Source organism: Cajanus cajan, chromosome 11, assembly GCF_000230855.2.
Source record: "Cajanus cajan strain Asha chromosome 11, NIPB_CcT2T_4, whole genome shotgun sequence".
In the NCBI taxonomy this organism is placed as follows: Eukaryota; Viridiplantae; Streptophyta; class Magnoliopsida; order Fabales; family Fabaceae; genus Cajanus; species Cajanus cajan.
In genome coordinates, this window is record NC_138527.1 from 14944098 (window position 1) to 14960677 (window position 16580).

Consider the following 16580-nt stretch of genomic DNA (forward strand, 5'->3'; position numbering starts at 1 on the left):
TTTTTCATTTTTTATCTTAATAAATATATTTTAATTTTTTTTATCTTAATTAAAATTTAAGTGAAATAAAAAATATAATTAATAAAATAGTAATTAATATTATTTTAAACATTGAAAATGACAATTAAATAAAAATAAATTTTATTAAGAAAATCAACAATTAAAAAGAACAAAAGGAGTATTTATTTTTTCAGTTGGATTAAGGTATCTTAACAAGATATCAAAGATTAATCTCTTAAAACATTCTTATTTATTTAAGTATTAACAACTATTTAAGATAGATAAAAATCCAACTTAAAAACATCATGTTAATTCTCATGTTTAAGGATAGACTTTATAATCAAGAGGTTTGACTTTTCCAAAATGATTTTGATCTTTTCTCTTATACTACCTATTTTATATTTACTTTGTAATAAATGTATATTAATTATCAATGTATAGATTAATTAACAGTAAGTGAGAAATAATGATATAATTAACAAACAATAATTAATATTATCTTAAAAGTTGAAAATGACTAAATTTTTCATAAATACTTTAAATAAATTGAGAAAAATTGAAATGACCTTTATAAAAAATAAGAAAAAATAAATTTTTTTATAAGTTAAAACTAATATATAAGTCAAAAACGAGATTATGAAGAAGTTAATAGAAAAAAGTTTTAACAAATTAACTCATAGATAAAATAATTTTTCCTTATATAAAAAAATTATTTCATTTTTTTTAAATTTTATCTTCTAAAATAATACTTTTAAAAAATATTATGGAAATATGGTCTAAAAGTTTTAGATGATGGGGCCATGGGGCAGCATTGAGATTTGTTGGCCTGACACGTTACTGAGCACGAAAAGCAACTTACTAACTCGGATAAGGCAGACCAGCATGAATGCACAATCGATGCTTCATTGACTTTCATTTAAAGCATTGATAATAAGGGTGAAGAATTTTTTAACAACTGTATTCATGAATTATTTGAGTTTTATTCATTAAATACACGCGATTCAGTTTATTTATTTAATTAACTAAATAAATTCTAACGCGAGATTCAAATTAATTGTTCTCTTTCTTTCAATTTTTTTTTTAGTTTAACTTTTATACTTATATTAAGAAAATATTGAGAAACATCATGTTTCTATAAGTATGATTGCAAATAATAAATAATGGAAATAACATACCAAGAAAAAGTATGAAAAAATGAGAGAAAAGATAATGAAAAAAGTAGAGTCGAAATAAAAATATTTATTAAATTTGTGTGAAAAGTTAAGGATAAAAATGTCTTAAAAAGATGAAAATAAAAAAAAAATAGTTGAGGGTTTGAGATTGTTATAGATTTAGACTAAATTATTATTTTTATTACTTCATACTAGGGATGTGTAACAAAACGGATATGAATAGTAATTTTATGTTATTTTTTTAGATAAATTTGTGTCTTGTATCTATTTTCATATTTATGCAAATATTTGTTGAGTAGATATTCACATATTTATTTTTAATATCTACGAATATCCATGGTACCCACGGATATTTATTAATTTTTTTTAAATAATTAACAAAATATTTTAACTATACATTTTAGTTATATGTAATAGTTTTTTTCCCAAGTTATAGAAATATGCATAAAAAAGTTTGAAGATTATAAAATTAAAATTCAAATATTCTTCAAAATTATCCTAATAATAAGTTGATTTTAAAATTGAATTTTAAAGTTCAATCATATAAGTATAAGTGTGTGTTTGTTTTAATGTCAGCACACTTTTCAATGCCCGTTCAACTCAATTCATGAGTCTTGTAGCTTTGAATTGAAGGTATGTTTGAGGCTTCTCAACTATAAAACAAACATGCTCTAAGTCTACAATTCAAACAATAATAATTGTTAAAATAAAATATTTTGATTACACATAAACCAAAATAAAAGATAATAAAATACAATTTGGGAGAGGTTTCTGTTCTTCAAACAGAGATCTTAGCTCTTCTCCACGACCTTCGTCTTTGTTGGGATAAAGGGTTTCGAAGGATCGTTTGTTATTCAGACTCTACTTTAGTGGTATCTCTCTTATAAGGACCTATTCCAATGTTTCATCGTTACAGAAATCAGCTCATGGAGATTCATCATGATCAGTTGCTCAATTGTGACTGGACTTGCACTGTTGTTCACACTTTACGTGAGGGTAATAGTTGCGCAGATGCTCTGGCTCGAATGGGAGCTTTAGGAAATGATAGGCTAGTTATTTTATAAGAGCATCCTATGACTCTTTCTAGTTTGTTACTAGCTGACTCTCTGGGAACTATGTTTCAGAGAGGCTAAGTTTTATTTGTATTTTGTTAGTTTCTTCTTTTTATTTCTCATTCCAATACCAAAAAAAATTATAAAATATAAATCCAAACAAAGTTCAAATAAAAATCAAATAATAAATTAAATATTAGCAGATATAAGTATTCGCAAATACAAATATTATAATACCCCTATCCTTTCCATTAACAAACATGCATAAAAAATATATGTATCTGTTACCCGTAAATATCCGTTTCTAATATCTATTTTCTATTTGTCGCAGATTTTATCTGCGTATATCTAAGTATACGGATTTTTTTTTTATATATATATATATATATATATATATAAGCATATATTATGAGAATTTTTTTATATAAGAATGAAAATATAAAAATTCAATTTTTAAATTAAAATTAAAATATTAAAAATATAAATAAAATTATTAGATATATTATTATAATTGTCTCTATTGGCCACATTATATAACATGACATAAGAATTGACGTCTATATATAAGTCGCATTATACCTTGAATAAGAAGCCCTCGAATTATCCAATGCACTCCCACCACTTCTCTAAGCAATTGTCAAATTATTAGATATATTATTATAATTGTCTTGGATGAGGAATTTTATAAATTTAAGGAATTTTAAATTCTTGATATTTGAATTACTTTGATTTCAATTTCTATCATTCTTAAAATATTTTGTTTGGATGAGTCAATTCAAATTTTTTAAATTTTAAATTGTTAGGTTGAATATGATAATTTTATTCTATCACAGTAAAATTGATTTTAAAAATATATTTATATGTTGAAAATTTTAAATTAAATTTTATAAAAATAAATATTAATCCATTTTTAAATATTTATTAATTTTAAAAATTAATATTAGATAATATTTAATAATTTTAAAAATTAATATTAGATAATGTTTAACAATTTTAAAAATATTTTGAATATCTAATAATTAAAAAAATGAAGAGATAAGATAAAATATATAGGTGAAATAAGAAAAACAAATATAAGGAATTTCAAATTCTCCCATTTTTGGGAGAATTTGAAATTCTACTATTTTAAAGAATTTCACAAATGATTGGATTTCAAATTCTTGGTAAATTCCTCATCCAAACAAAGCATTTTACCTCAAGGAATTTGAAATTCTTCAAATAAATAAATTATCCCATATAAATTCCTCATCCAAACACACCATAAAAGTACTTTTCCTCGTATCCTCTTATGAAATAACTCAATTTAATTAAAATATGCTTATAATGTAATCTTATATAATTGAAAAAGAATTTTGATTTTTTGAAAAGGACAACTTCTTACAAGATCTAACAAATATATTTTATTTTGTGAGATCAATAATCTCAATTTTGTGTAGATTTTTTTTTTTTGGAGAATAAGCAAACAAAATTTTCAACTAATTAAGCAAGATTTTTTTATTATATATTTTTGATATTTTTAAATAAATTAAGTATAAGATAGATAAAATGTGTAATTGAACAAGAATAATAGAAAAACACACATTTTATATATATATATATATATATATATATATATATATATATATAATGCATAGAATTCAAAGAAAATAAAAATAAACATGTATATGTATGAAACTTAACATTTACGACTTATTATAACATATATTTTGATTTTTAAGACATTTTTGTTGAAATAATATTTGACATGAACAATCACATATATTTTGATATTGGTAAAAATATTATATTAAAATAACACGTTGATTATGTAATATTATTATATTTTCTAAATCGACTCTATAAAAACTAATTAAGAATATTACAAAAATATCACCGGTTCGCATACTACATTGAAATTCTAAAAACCTATGTAAATTTTTAATGTAAACAGTTTATTTTATTTTATTTTATTTTATTTCCCTCGTAGTGTATTATAACAAAATTAACTCAAACGGGCATATCATAACTTTTTATAAACTTATTTAAATACACCTTATTAGTTTTATTTTTTTACATTGATATGCTGGAGTCAAAATAGAAAAATGGTAGGGACTTTAGGAACAATTAACATTAGAAAATTCTATCATGACAAAGTTGGAACACTTAGGAATAGAGAGTATATCCTTCTTCACTTTCTTCATGTCAGTATCTGAATACCGTAGCCAAAAAGCTGTGCGTATAGTCAGTTTCTCCAAGATTGCTGCATTTTCCATCACAAATTTTGTCAAAAGAAGCTCATTCTCATGCCCATTAAATTCCTTAAACTGAAAAACTTTGAAGCTAGTCAGGAAGCACTGACGCACTGATGCAGAAGCCAAGACATCTTTATTTAATTCAGATACTCCCTGAAATTTTGTGTAAATTAGTGCGTCATCATTTGTAGAGATATAATATAAACAAGTAGTTTGAAATTGAATTTCAGTGAACCAAGAGCATGAGTTCAAAACTTACATTTTGTAAAACAAGAGTGTTAAGAATTGGAGAATTGTGAAGAATGTTTAGCAGAGCTTCACCAGTGACTTCATTTAGTTGAAGATAAGTCAGCCTCCCAAAAGTAGGTAGATGGGTGAAAATATCCTTGGCATGCATCAAAAACTGTACCATAGAAGAAAACGTGTTCAGATATGTAGACTCAAAAGTTTGCATGCCTTTTGGATGCAAGACAAGACAGTCATAGATCATAGAAGTGTATTTATAAATGCCGGACAAATTATGAGGTCCAACTTTGTCGTGACTGAATTTTAAAAGGCTAATACCATATACCATCTGTTAGTTTATGAATTATCAAATAGTAAAAGCTTATGTGATTGGTAGAAAGAATGGGAAGGCAAATTTATAATGATAGGCTTAGTTAAGAGGAAACTAGTTTAGAGGAATAGTTGGAATAGATTTGAGTAGTGGAAATGGCTTACTAGTTGCTTGGTACAAATGTTGAGTACATGACCTATTTATAGGCCTCATGACATCATTCATGTTTTATCTAGAAAACTCTAGAGATATCTATTTCTAGAGTTTTCTATCTATATATATAATTATTTACATGATTCTAGAATTTGTATCTAGTAATTACTAGCATACTTATGTATTTTTCTATAAGAATCTAGATTATTCTAGAAGTTTGTATCATATTTTAACACTCCTCCTTGATACAAATTTCTCTAACTCCTATCATAGTGCGAAACTGTTCGAACCTTGCTCTCGACAGTGCCTTTGTGAATATGTCAGCAACTTGCTCTTCGGTCTTGCAATACTCCATCTTGATTTCTCTAGTTGTTTCTGCTTCTCTGATGAAGTGATATTTAATTGCAATGTGTTTTGTCCTGCTGTGATGTATTGGATTTTTTGTCATTGCGATTGTTGATTTATTGTTGCAGTAGATTGTAGTAGGCCCATCTTGTTGTTCTCCCATTTCTGCAAGTATTCTTCGTAGCCAAATTGCTTGCCTTGTAGCTTCAGCTGCTGCAACATATTCTGCCTCTGCAGTTGATTGTGCAACTGTTGCTTGCTTTTTTGATGCCCAAGAAAATATTCCTGATCCGAGTGAGAAAGCATAACCAGAGGTGCTCTTCATGTCATCTATCGATCCTGCCCAATCACTATCAGTGTATCCGAGCAAACTTGAGTTGGTCATTGTTTTGTACCAAATACCAAACTCCTTCGTGCCTTGTAGGTATCTTAGAATTCTTTTAGCTGCTCCAAAGTGAATTTGGCTTGGTTTTTTCATAAACCTTCACTACTAGAAAAATGATTTTCTACATCGCTATATCTACATCGGTTGTAGTAAAAACGATGTAAATTTAAAATGCGGTGGCAATCTCGTAAATAAATAGAAAATATAGACACATTTACATAGGTTGGGTAGAAAACTGATGTAAATATGAACGACTTTACATCGGTTTTATTATTGACCGATGTAGAAATGAAGAGGAAATTATTTTACATCTGGTTAGCTTTTGACCGATGTAGAACTCAAACCCTAATACACCCTCTCGCGCAAACATCCCATGGAAAGAATACCCTTTCAACATAGCGTTCCCAGCCCGCCGCGAGCAACCACGGATCTTCCTCTCCGCAACGCCCCCTTTCGAAGCCCCCTCCGCCCTCCTCCCTCCCTTTTGAGGGCCTCCACTTGGGACTTCCTCATCTTCTTTGACAACACTAACGACAATTTCTACCCCCACACCCATTTCGCCGCCACTCCCAGCTGCCACTCCAAGGAGGTTAGAGAGGAGGAGGGGATAACGACCAACACACTAGGGTGTTCATGGAAATTGATCTGAACGATGCAGTGTTTGAGGCTGATGAGAAGAGTGCGTCTTACGATGGGGAGTGTGAGAAAGGTGCTCCTTGTGTTTGCTCTTTGTCCTCTCCAACTTGTTCATCCTCTGGCTCTTCCTCCGCACGTGTGTCTTCTTCTTATCTTGAGCTCTGGCACGCTTGTGCTGGCCCCCTCACTTCCCTCCCAAAGAAAGGGAATATGGTGGTGTATTTCCCTCAAGGGCACTTAGAACAAGCTGCATCCTTCTCTCCCTTTTCAAATTAGTTTGTGCATAAACTATTTTTAGTTCAAAGAAAAACCTATTTCATTTTTTCTTCTTATTTTTCTTTCTTAAAAGAGCTTTGGAGAAATTTATCCAATCAAACCTTATTTTGCTTCTGTAAAAGCAGAGAAATTCTTATTATTTTGAGCATTATTTGTAGTACAAGGGGAGTGCTTGAAATCTTGGGTTGTGTTCAGTTGGCAGGATTGTATTTGGAGCAGAAAGATCGTGAGGAATTGAGAGCAAATGAAGAGGGAAATGAAACAACACCTGCCAAGTCAACACCTCACATGTTTTGCAAAACGCTTACAGCCTCAGACACCAGCACTCATGGGGGGTTCTCAGTCCCTCGTAGAGCTGCTGAAGACTGTTTTCCTCCTTTGGTGTGCACCATGCTCTACTTTGCACTCATAAGTTCTACAATGAAGTTGTTCAAGAGTTTTGAATTCTTTGTCTCCCTAAGAATGATGAATTGCTTTTGTGCTCACTACAGGATTATAAGTAGCAGAGACCCTCTCAAGAGCTTGTTGCCAATGACCTGCATGGTGTGGAATGGAAATTTAGACATATTTACAGAGGTAATTGAAAAAATAAATGAAAAAGTTGGTGTTGCTAGCTTCATAATCACATATTGATTGACATAAATGATACAAAAAGTCCATGTGGTAACTTTTTGTCAGGTCAGCCAAGGCGGCATCTGCTCACTACTGGCTGGAGTATCTTTGTTAACCAAAACAATCTCGTTTCTGGAGATGCAGTTCTCTTTCTAAGGTGTGTATACATGTTCAAATAGGATATTGTTTTCATTGGAATTGATATGTTTGTTTTTCTTATACTGTTCTAGCAATCACTTTTAATTTGTTCTTTTATTGGAATGATTAGTAAACATTCATTGTTGATGTTAATATTAAGGAAGCTTCTTGTCATAGTGACAGTGAAGTACCAAATTAGCATAGTGACATTTTTGGTTCACGGGGATCTAGAATTTGTCTTGCCAAAATTTGGAAGCATGGAAAATGACTGATAATAAAATCATTATAATGTTTGTTTCTTATTGGTCATTAATTTGTTTGTAGGGGTGAAAATGGAGAATTGAGATTGGGAATCCGAAGAGCTGCTCGACCAAGAAATGGTCTTCCTAAATCAATTGTTGGTAGCCAGAGTTATTATCCCAATTTCTTTTCTTCTGTGGCCAATGCTATATCCGCGAAAAGCATGTTTCATGTTTTCTACAGTCCAAGGTACTATATTAATGGATCAGATTTTTTGTTTTGCAAAATGTTTGAACTTCATACTCTAATTATTGGACCTTTGATTTCCATTTTGTCGTGGAAACTATAGATGATTCATTAATTTGATGTTTGTCATGAGAACTTATTTGTCAGTTATTGGTAGTCAACACTTGGTCACAATGAAAGTGAAGTGGTAGACTGATATAATAGTTCACATGGGAAGCTATGGAGAAAAGAGAGAGCGCCCATAACAGCATTTGTTCTTACTTATAAGAGCTTATTCAGGCTTACGTTCACAGGTAAAGATAACGATGGGACAGTTGGAGAAATTTACTTCTAATCTCATAGTTCCTCTCAAGGATCATGGCTGCCAATAGTTTAAGCTATTATATAAAAGCTTAGGAATGGTTTTATACATAATGTGCTTTAATTTGTGAGAGCTCTTTGGGCTTGAAGTTGAATATGTCTAATATGCCCTGTGCTGAAATTAAATTTTTATATTGTGAAGAGTTATGTAAAGTTGGTTTCATCATTGCTTAATCTAAAATTATTACGTAATCATATTATACTACTTGACATTATTGTGTTGTAGCCTATCAATTTTGCTTTCTGCTCTTACATTGTGTGAAGGACAAACTCTCCAATAAGCTTTACTTATTAGGTGAATTTAACAATAAAACGTATATAGACAACTAAATTCAACATGGTACTATAAAGCTTCTACTGTATGCAAGGTCTAGGAATGGATCCTATTCCTATCCATAATGTGGGTGTATAATTGGGCTGCCTTAACCTTTCACCGTGGCCACCCTTCTTGATTATTTGTTGTATGAAGTGGCATAAACTGCTTTTTAATTTTTAGTCTACTAACCATGGAGAAGTAACTTAAATTCAGTTATGCAAAATCTCAAAAGCATTGTTGTTAAAATTGAGATTTTACCTAAGATCAGGAAGGGGAGATATCTATTTTTAGAGTTTTCTATCTATATATATAATTATTTACATGATTCTAGAATTTGTATCTAGTAATTACTAGCATACTTATGTATTTCTCTATAAAAATCTAGATTATTCTAGAAGTTTGTATCATATTTTAACACCATCACATAAAAGTCATAGTTCTAGCAAAATTGAGTTCATATTTCTGAAGTAATATCTTTTAAGTAAGGTCTTAGGTTAATTATTAATAAAATTGGTGAATATTTTATATTAATAAAATAATGAAAGAAGAAAAAAGACTAATAGAATAACTCAACTTTTTAAAAAACTAATGTGGTAGTCATTTTAACTTTAGTGAATAAATGAATGATTTTCTTAAATTTTAAAAGGGAAAAGCTAACAATCCAAATATTTTGCTCTCGAGCACAGCAGGTGCTAATTTCTATAGTTGAAATGCATTTAACAACTTTCTTATCATAAAACATGTTATGCAACCATTTCTAAATAACTATTCCGCACATCTCAGCAAAATCCCGATCCAAATAGCAAGAAAAAAGAGAATACCTTGTAAAACAATAACTTCATTTGTTCCACTTCGCGGATTTGTGCAAGAAGCTTATGCACTTGAAACCCAAGTTTTTCTATTCTTTCCATTTTGTCTTCATCAATAACAATCACAACGGATGCACTACGTGTCATGAACTAGAGAAAATTCAGTCAAAGACCGTATGTTCTCCTGTCGGAGAATTCTCATATAAATACAAAGTAATTACAAATTGTCAAGCTAATTTTTAGCCCACTAAATAAGCTAAACTATCATATATACATTTACGACTAATTATCCTAATTAAAGAGAATAATCTTTATAAATAAATATATAATTGCATATCTTTTGCCATTCATTCTGTTGACATCCTCCCTCAAATTGATGCTGGTGAATCTACAAGCATCAATTTGCCAAGTAGAAAATTGTGACGTTGGCGTGGCAACGTTTTAGTGAAAATGTCAGCGATTTGAATAGATGTCGAAACATGTGGTAGATTGATGACTCTACGATCATACGCATCTCGAATAGAGTGACAATCAACCTCGATGTGTTTCGTCTGTTCATGGTAAACCGGATTGGCTGCAATCTGTATGGCACTGGTGTTATCAGCATGCAGTGGAGTGGGTTGTGCTTGAGACAATCCAAGGGGTTGTGCTTGAGACAATCCAAGCTCTGTAAGAAGACCCCGTAGCCATATTATTTCAGAACAAGCAGCAGACATTGCGCAATATTCTGCTTCAGTGGATGACTTTGATACTGAATCTTGTTTCTTGCATTTCCATGAAATTGGCGCATTCCCAAGGAACATACACCAGCCAGTAGTTGATCTCCTAGTGTCTGGATAGCCAGCCCAATCAGCATCACTATATGCTTGGAGTTGAAGAGATGGATTTTTAGGAAAGAATAAACCACGCCTTGAGGTGCCAAGAAGATATTTAATGATATGCTGTACTGCTGAAAAATGGAAGTGTCGTGGAGATTGCATGAACTTACTAACGGTGTGTGCAACAAAAGAAATATCCGAGCGAGTGATAGTCACATAGATGAGACTACCAACTAGTTTCTGATATTGAGTGGGATCGTCAAGAAGCTCCCCTTCATGTTGTCTATATTTAACATTAACTTCCATTGGAGTGTCAACAAGAGTAGAATTAGTCCAGCTAGCTGGACTAAATCTTGAATATATTTGTGCTGATTTATGAAAATGCCTTCAGGATGGGAATGCACCTCTAAACCCAAGAAATAATTGAGATGACCTAACTCTTTCATGTGAAAAGTTGAATGCAACATTTGTTAGGTTTTAGAAATAGCATCTGGATCAGAGCCGGTGACCACAATGTCATCCACATAAACAAGAAGGACGACGATGCCTTTAGGAGTCCTTTGGAGGAAAAGTGATGGATCATACTGAATTTGAGTGAATGAAAAACCAAGTAGAGTGGAGCGAAATTTCTCAAACCATACTCTAGGGGCCTGCTTCAATCCATATAGAGAGCGTTTCAATTTGCAAACATTAGGTGGGGATAGAGTCGACATACCACCAGGAAGTGTGATGGAAATGTCCTCCTTAAGGTCACCGTGGAGGAAAGCATTTTTTACATCCATTTGATGTAGTGACCAAGATTTGGATGCAGCAATAGCAAGGATAGTACGTACAGTGGTCATCTTAGCAACCGGAGCAAAAGTCTCATCATAGTCTAGGCCATACTCTTGCTTATTTCCAAGCACAACTAGTCTCGCCTTGTAACGGTCGATGGATCCATCCGAACGCAGCTTGATAGAGAACACAAACTTGCTGCCTAAAGGCTTAACAGATGGGGGACATGGCACTATATCCCATGTCTGATTTTCTTCCAAGGCGAGAAGTTCACTTGCAATAGCTTTTTTCCAACATTCATTCTGCATTGCCTGTTTATAAGAAGAAGGAATAGGAATAGATGATAAAGTTGCTGTCATGGAACTGATATACCTTTCTGGGGGCTTACGAATGCGTGAACTGCGTCGTGAAGGAGTTGGTTATGGTGCTGAAGCTTGTACTGGATCAACAGCCAAGGAATTATCTGGAAGGGGCCCATGGGATTCTGCTTGTTGATGTTGACGGGTAGTTTTTTTTCTTTGATAGGTCAAGAGAGGTCTAGATGATGATGGACCGGCAGAAGAATTAGTAAACAATGGCAAAACAGAAATTGGAGAAGAGAACGAGTCATGATGTTTTGCAAAAAAATATACATTTTCTAGAAAAATGACATTTCGAGAGACTCGAATCTGATGAAGTTTAGGATCATAACATAGAAAGTCGTTTTGATGCGAAGAATAGCCAAGAAAAGCACATTCAACAAATTGTGCAGTGAGTTTGGTGCGTTCTTGTGGAGGAAGATGTACATAACATGCACAACCGAAGATACGAAGAGTGGAGTAATTGGGTGGGTGACCAAATAATCGAGTGAAAGGGGACTCATTACTTATGGAAAGAGATGGCAATTTGTTTATAAGATGAACTGCGGTGGAAAGAGCTTCACACCAAAAACGTGATGGGACATGCGACTCCAGCAAAAGAGTGCGAACAACATCTAGTAAATGGAAATTTTTTCGTTCAGCTACCCCATTCTGTTGGGGGGTTGATGGGCATGATCGTTGAGATAAAATGCCATTGGTTTGCAGGAATTCCTGAAATAAGTGCGAGGTGTATTCCCCCCCATTATCAGAGCGAAGAATCTTGATTTTGGAGGAGAATTGGGCCTGAACATAAGCATAAAAAAATTTGAAAGTAGCAAAGACTTCATCTTTTGAGCACAAAAAATAGACCCAAGTGAAATGACTATAATCATCAATAAAAGTTACAAAATACTTGTAATAAGCATGAGATGTAACTGGTGCTATCCCCCAAACATCACTATGGATGATATCAAAAGGTTGGCTGACATGCGACTGATGTGTTGGAAAAGGTAAAATTTTACTTTTGCCAAGCTTACAAGGAATGCAATCAAAATGAATATCATTAAGAGAGGGGGTGTGTTTATTTCCAAGAAAACTAGATTTGAGCATGTCATGGAGTACATTGGAGTTGGGATGCCGAAGACGCCTATGCCATACTTGATAATCAACAATTGCAGAATTACAAGAGACTAAAGGTAAAGAAAGACTTGGAGACAGCGAGAAATGGATGGGAAAAAGACGTCCAACTTTAGGCCCCTTTGAGATTATTGTCCCCAAGTGTTGATCCTGCACAAGACAACCAGACTGTGAGAATTGAACTCGACAATCATTTTCGACTAATTGACCAACAGAAATGAGATTACTGGTGAGACCAGGAGCGACAAAGACATTTGTTAGAGATGAAGAAATATCACCAGTTGTTGTTATAGGCAATTGATTTCCACCAGCAGTATGTATGTTAAGATTCCCCAAATATTTTTTTTTATTAGTAAGGAATCGAGTATTGTTGGTCATGTGGTTGGAAGCCCCATAATCAAAATACCATGGTAAAGAGGATTTACCTGAGAATCCCAAAGCAGAAAATGCTGAAATGATCATTTGTTGAACCATTTCAGGAGTCAAAGTGGGAACAACAGTAGTAGCATGTTGTGGGACAGGTGCTGGATTGGCAGAACTGTTGGGAGTAGAAGAATCAGTGGTGGTTGTAAAAGCTGTTACAGTTTGCCTTGGTGGCCTTATTGGGCATTCCTTAATAATATGTCCATCCTTTTTGCAGTAGTTGCAGAATTTTTTTGGACAGGAGGAAGCATAGTGTCCAAATTGCTTGCAACTAAAACATTGAATAGCACTCATGTCATGGCGTCGTGACTTCCCTTGTGCCACGTATGCTACGGGAACAGTAGACAATCTCTATTCTTCAATGATGGACTGTGTAAGAAGACGTTGTTCTTCACGTAACAAATCGTTGAGGCACGCATCCAACAATGGTACAGGATCTCTATGCATGAGATGGGACCGGAGGCCTTCAAAGTCAGATCGCAATTTCATAAGAAATTGGTCACGTTTAGTAGTTTCATGAATTGTTTGTACGGAACTTAGACCTTCAGAAGTCAAGTTTGCATAAACTATATCAGTGTATTCAGCCTAAAGATTCATGAATTGAGAGTAAAAATCAGAGATGGAGAGACTATCCTGTTTAAAATTAGCAATGTTGTGCTCAAGCTGGAAACGACGAGCGACATTATTTTGACTAAATTTTCTTCAAGTAAGACCACATTGTTGCTGTAGTCTTGTAAGGACGAAGATTCAGGACAATGTTTGAATCAACGGAACCAAGGATCCAGGCCATGACTTGAGCATCTTTGACTGCCCATTGAGCATGAGCAACCGTCTCTTTGTCTTTGTTAGGGGTAGGAGTGCTGCCATCAACATGCCCCCACGAATCTTTTCCGGTGACAAATATCTGAAATTGAAATGCCCAAGCTGAGTAGTTTTTTTCAGTAAGGCGAACGAACAAGATATCATATTTTTCGGAAGTCATGGAGCTTCGGAAATAGAAATCGAGAAAGCAGGATCAGGAATCTAGGACGAGACTGAAGAAAAAAAAACACAAACTAGGTGGTGGGATCGTAACCTAGGCTGATACCATGTCATGAACTAGAGAAAATTCAGTCAAAGACCGTATGTTCTCCTGTAGGAGAATTCTCATATAAATACAAAGTAATTACAAATTGTTAAGCTGATTTTCAGCCCACTAAATAAGCTAAACTGCCATATATACATTTACGACTAATTATCCTAATTAAAGAGAATAATCGTTATAAATAAATATATAATTGCATATCTTTTGCCATTCATTCTGTTGACACTATGAACTGATGAAGAATTCAATAGAATGATATCCTGCTCAAGATCACCCTCATAAGAGAAATCTGCTAGATAGGGAGCAACAATCTTTATGGAAGATTTATGTGATTCATTTGACACAGATCTCCATGATGCTACAGAAAACCTTTCAAGTAGAGGTGCTTCTATACTAATGTTCTGCTTAGTTTGCCACTCACATCCTCTGGCTTCAAACACTTTGAGAAGTGGGAATCTAAGAATTATATCTTCTGAGTAATTGGAGGATTCACTCACTAACCTGATACCAGAAAGGCTAAGACTTTGAAGGTTTGGGAGAGAAGCAAAGATTGGAACACTAAGAGTACATCTCATTTGAAGTACCAATTGTAATAGAGAGCTGCAACTAAAGAGGGTTTGGGAAGGAAAGAGGATTTTATCAGCATACTGAATATGAAGTTTTTGAACACTCTTTTCCAAGATAGAGGAGATCCATGAACTTACCAGGGATGAATCATAATGATAACTTGTTAAACAAAGAGAGAAGCTTTTGACAATTGAATTGGCAAAGTGAAGAACCACCCTATTTACAGAGCACACAAATTGTTCTTTTGGCATCTTCTTCCCAAAACAGTGCAAAGCATCGTTAAATTGTATGCCTGTGATGGATTTCCAAACATGAATCCACCTTTTTGATAGCACACTAGTGCGGACTGCCTCAATAGTTGGAAGAAAAGACAAGATTTGACCAAGAATGCTTTCATGCAACTTGCTGATTATATCTTCCCCTTCAACCACAGTTTCCTCAGTAGGAGACCTTTGTATTGTTTCACTATTCTGAGTTGAAATAATTGAATTCATATTTTCAAACACCTGGTGCACGATTCCCAGAGGTTTCAAGTTTCACATATCGTCCATAGATCAATAATTGCAAAGGAAATAAAACAGATTTATGTAAGCATGCACCGTTTAGTAATACCACAAAGTTATTTAACATGAAACAGAGGAGATAAAACTATTGCATAATTTTTCCCATTTGGGTTATGTTTAAATTGTGTCAGAAACAGAATAGTGAGTTAGGTAAGATTAAACTGAGAAATTATGCTCACTAGAAAAGAAAATGAGAAAATTGCAACTTTCATTTCTTATAAGATTTAATTTCTAGGAGCTTACCGCAAACTTTTAACAACTGAAAAAGAAAAAAACATAAGAATCAACTAGGAAGAAAAATAGAACATGTAATTTGAACAGATGAATGTGAAATTAAGACTCACTTTGATGAAGAATTAATTATCAGAGCACTGTTGAAAGGCTGAATTGAGGAAAAAATAAAATAAAATGCACTATAAATGGTGTATCAGTTCTTGCCTGTGTGACCACATGGAGCTAACGTAGCTAGCATGAGAATCACGTGACTTGCACAAGCATCAGGACCATTAGTTCACTTACCTGTTTAGAAATTAGAATACCAATTAAAATATATTAAATATATTCTTAGTGAACATGAATATAAAAATTAAAAAGAAAATAGAATTTTGACAAACTATTTTGGGTTTTTATTTTTTTAAAAAAATTAATTGATTTATAAAATAATATTGAATGAATCACCAATTTAGTTCTTGAAATTATAATAGTTAGTCAAATTATTCCATAAAATTAATAAAGGGATAAAATAGTTCTTGAAATTGTAATAGATGGTTAAACTGGTCCTTGAAATAGATAATTATTGATTAGAAAGTATTGCAAAATAGCCTAGAAAATTATTGATTAATTTAAGGTTTTGGAATTATAATCATTAATCAAATTGATCCTTAAAACATTATTATAAAAAAATCGAGACACAATTTCTGTTTCTAAAAGAATATTTTTCTATCTCTAAACTTTGTAGATACTGAACTAACGACCAAAATGAATTTATCCTGATTTGAGCATCTGATTATTTTGAGACGTATTATTATTGACTGTATTTGTTTAAATAAAAACATGTCTTTGTTAAATCCATCACAAACAACTAATAAAAAATTAACAATCTCTTTTTTTTGTTTCATGAACATGATTTATGTAGTATCATAAAATTCACAATTAAGAATTAATGTGTTTATAAAATGTATTTTTTTATCAAATATTATTTTATATTGTGTGAGTCAAATTTAAAAGCATCATGTTAACCTCTCATTTTGTAGAAAAGACTTTAGAACCAACTACTAACTCAAGATGATTGTTTCTACTTTCTAACAATTGAACTTTTTTTTTTTATTTTTTTTATTTTTTATTATCAC

General features: G+C 32.4%; 1 protein-coding gene across 1 annotated transcript; it reads right to left on the reverse strand.

The window, feature by feature from the left end:
• Window positions 1-4007: 4007 nt before the first annotated feature.
• On the reverse strand, window positions 4008-15540 carry LOC109793715 (F-box/FBD/LRR-repeat protein At3g14710). The gene is made up of 4 exons (XM_029270411.2): window positions 14331-15540; window positions 9540-9667; window positions 4715-4858; window positions 4008-4608 (listed from the first exon to the last, which is right to left on the reverse strand). Exons 1-4 carry the CDS (start codon window positions 15160-15162, stop codon window positions 4318-4320), a joined length of 1395 nt encoding a protein of 464 aa, XP_029126244.2. The 5' UTR covers window positions 15163-15540; the 3' UTR covers window positions 4008-4317.
• Window positions 15541-16580: the final 1040 nt, after the last annotated feature.

What these genes read in the sequence shown, in the direction of transcription:
- LOC109793715 (XM_029270411.2), bottom strand. Translation starts at nt 15,162, where the DNA reads ATGAATTCAATTATTTCAACTCAGAATAGTGAAACAATACAAAGGTCT. An exon ending in ATTGAATTCTTCATCAGTTC is followed by an intron (nt 9,668 to 14,330) that starts ATAGTGTCAACA and finishes AGTTCATGACAC; the next exon opens with GTAGTGCATCCGTTGTGATT. An exon ending in ACACTCTTGTTTTACAAAAT is followed by an intron (nt 4,609 to 4,714) that starts GTAAGTTTTGAA and finishes ACAAAATTTCAG; the next exon opens with GGAGTATCTGAATTAAATAA.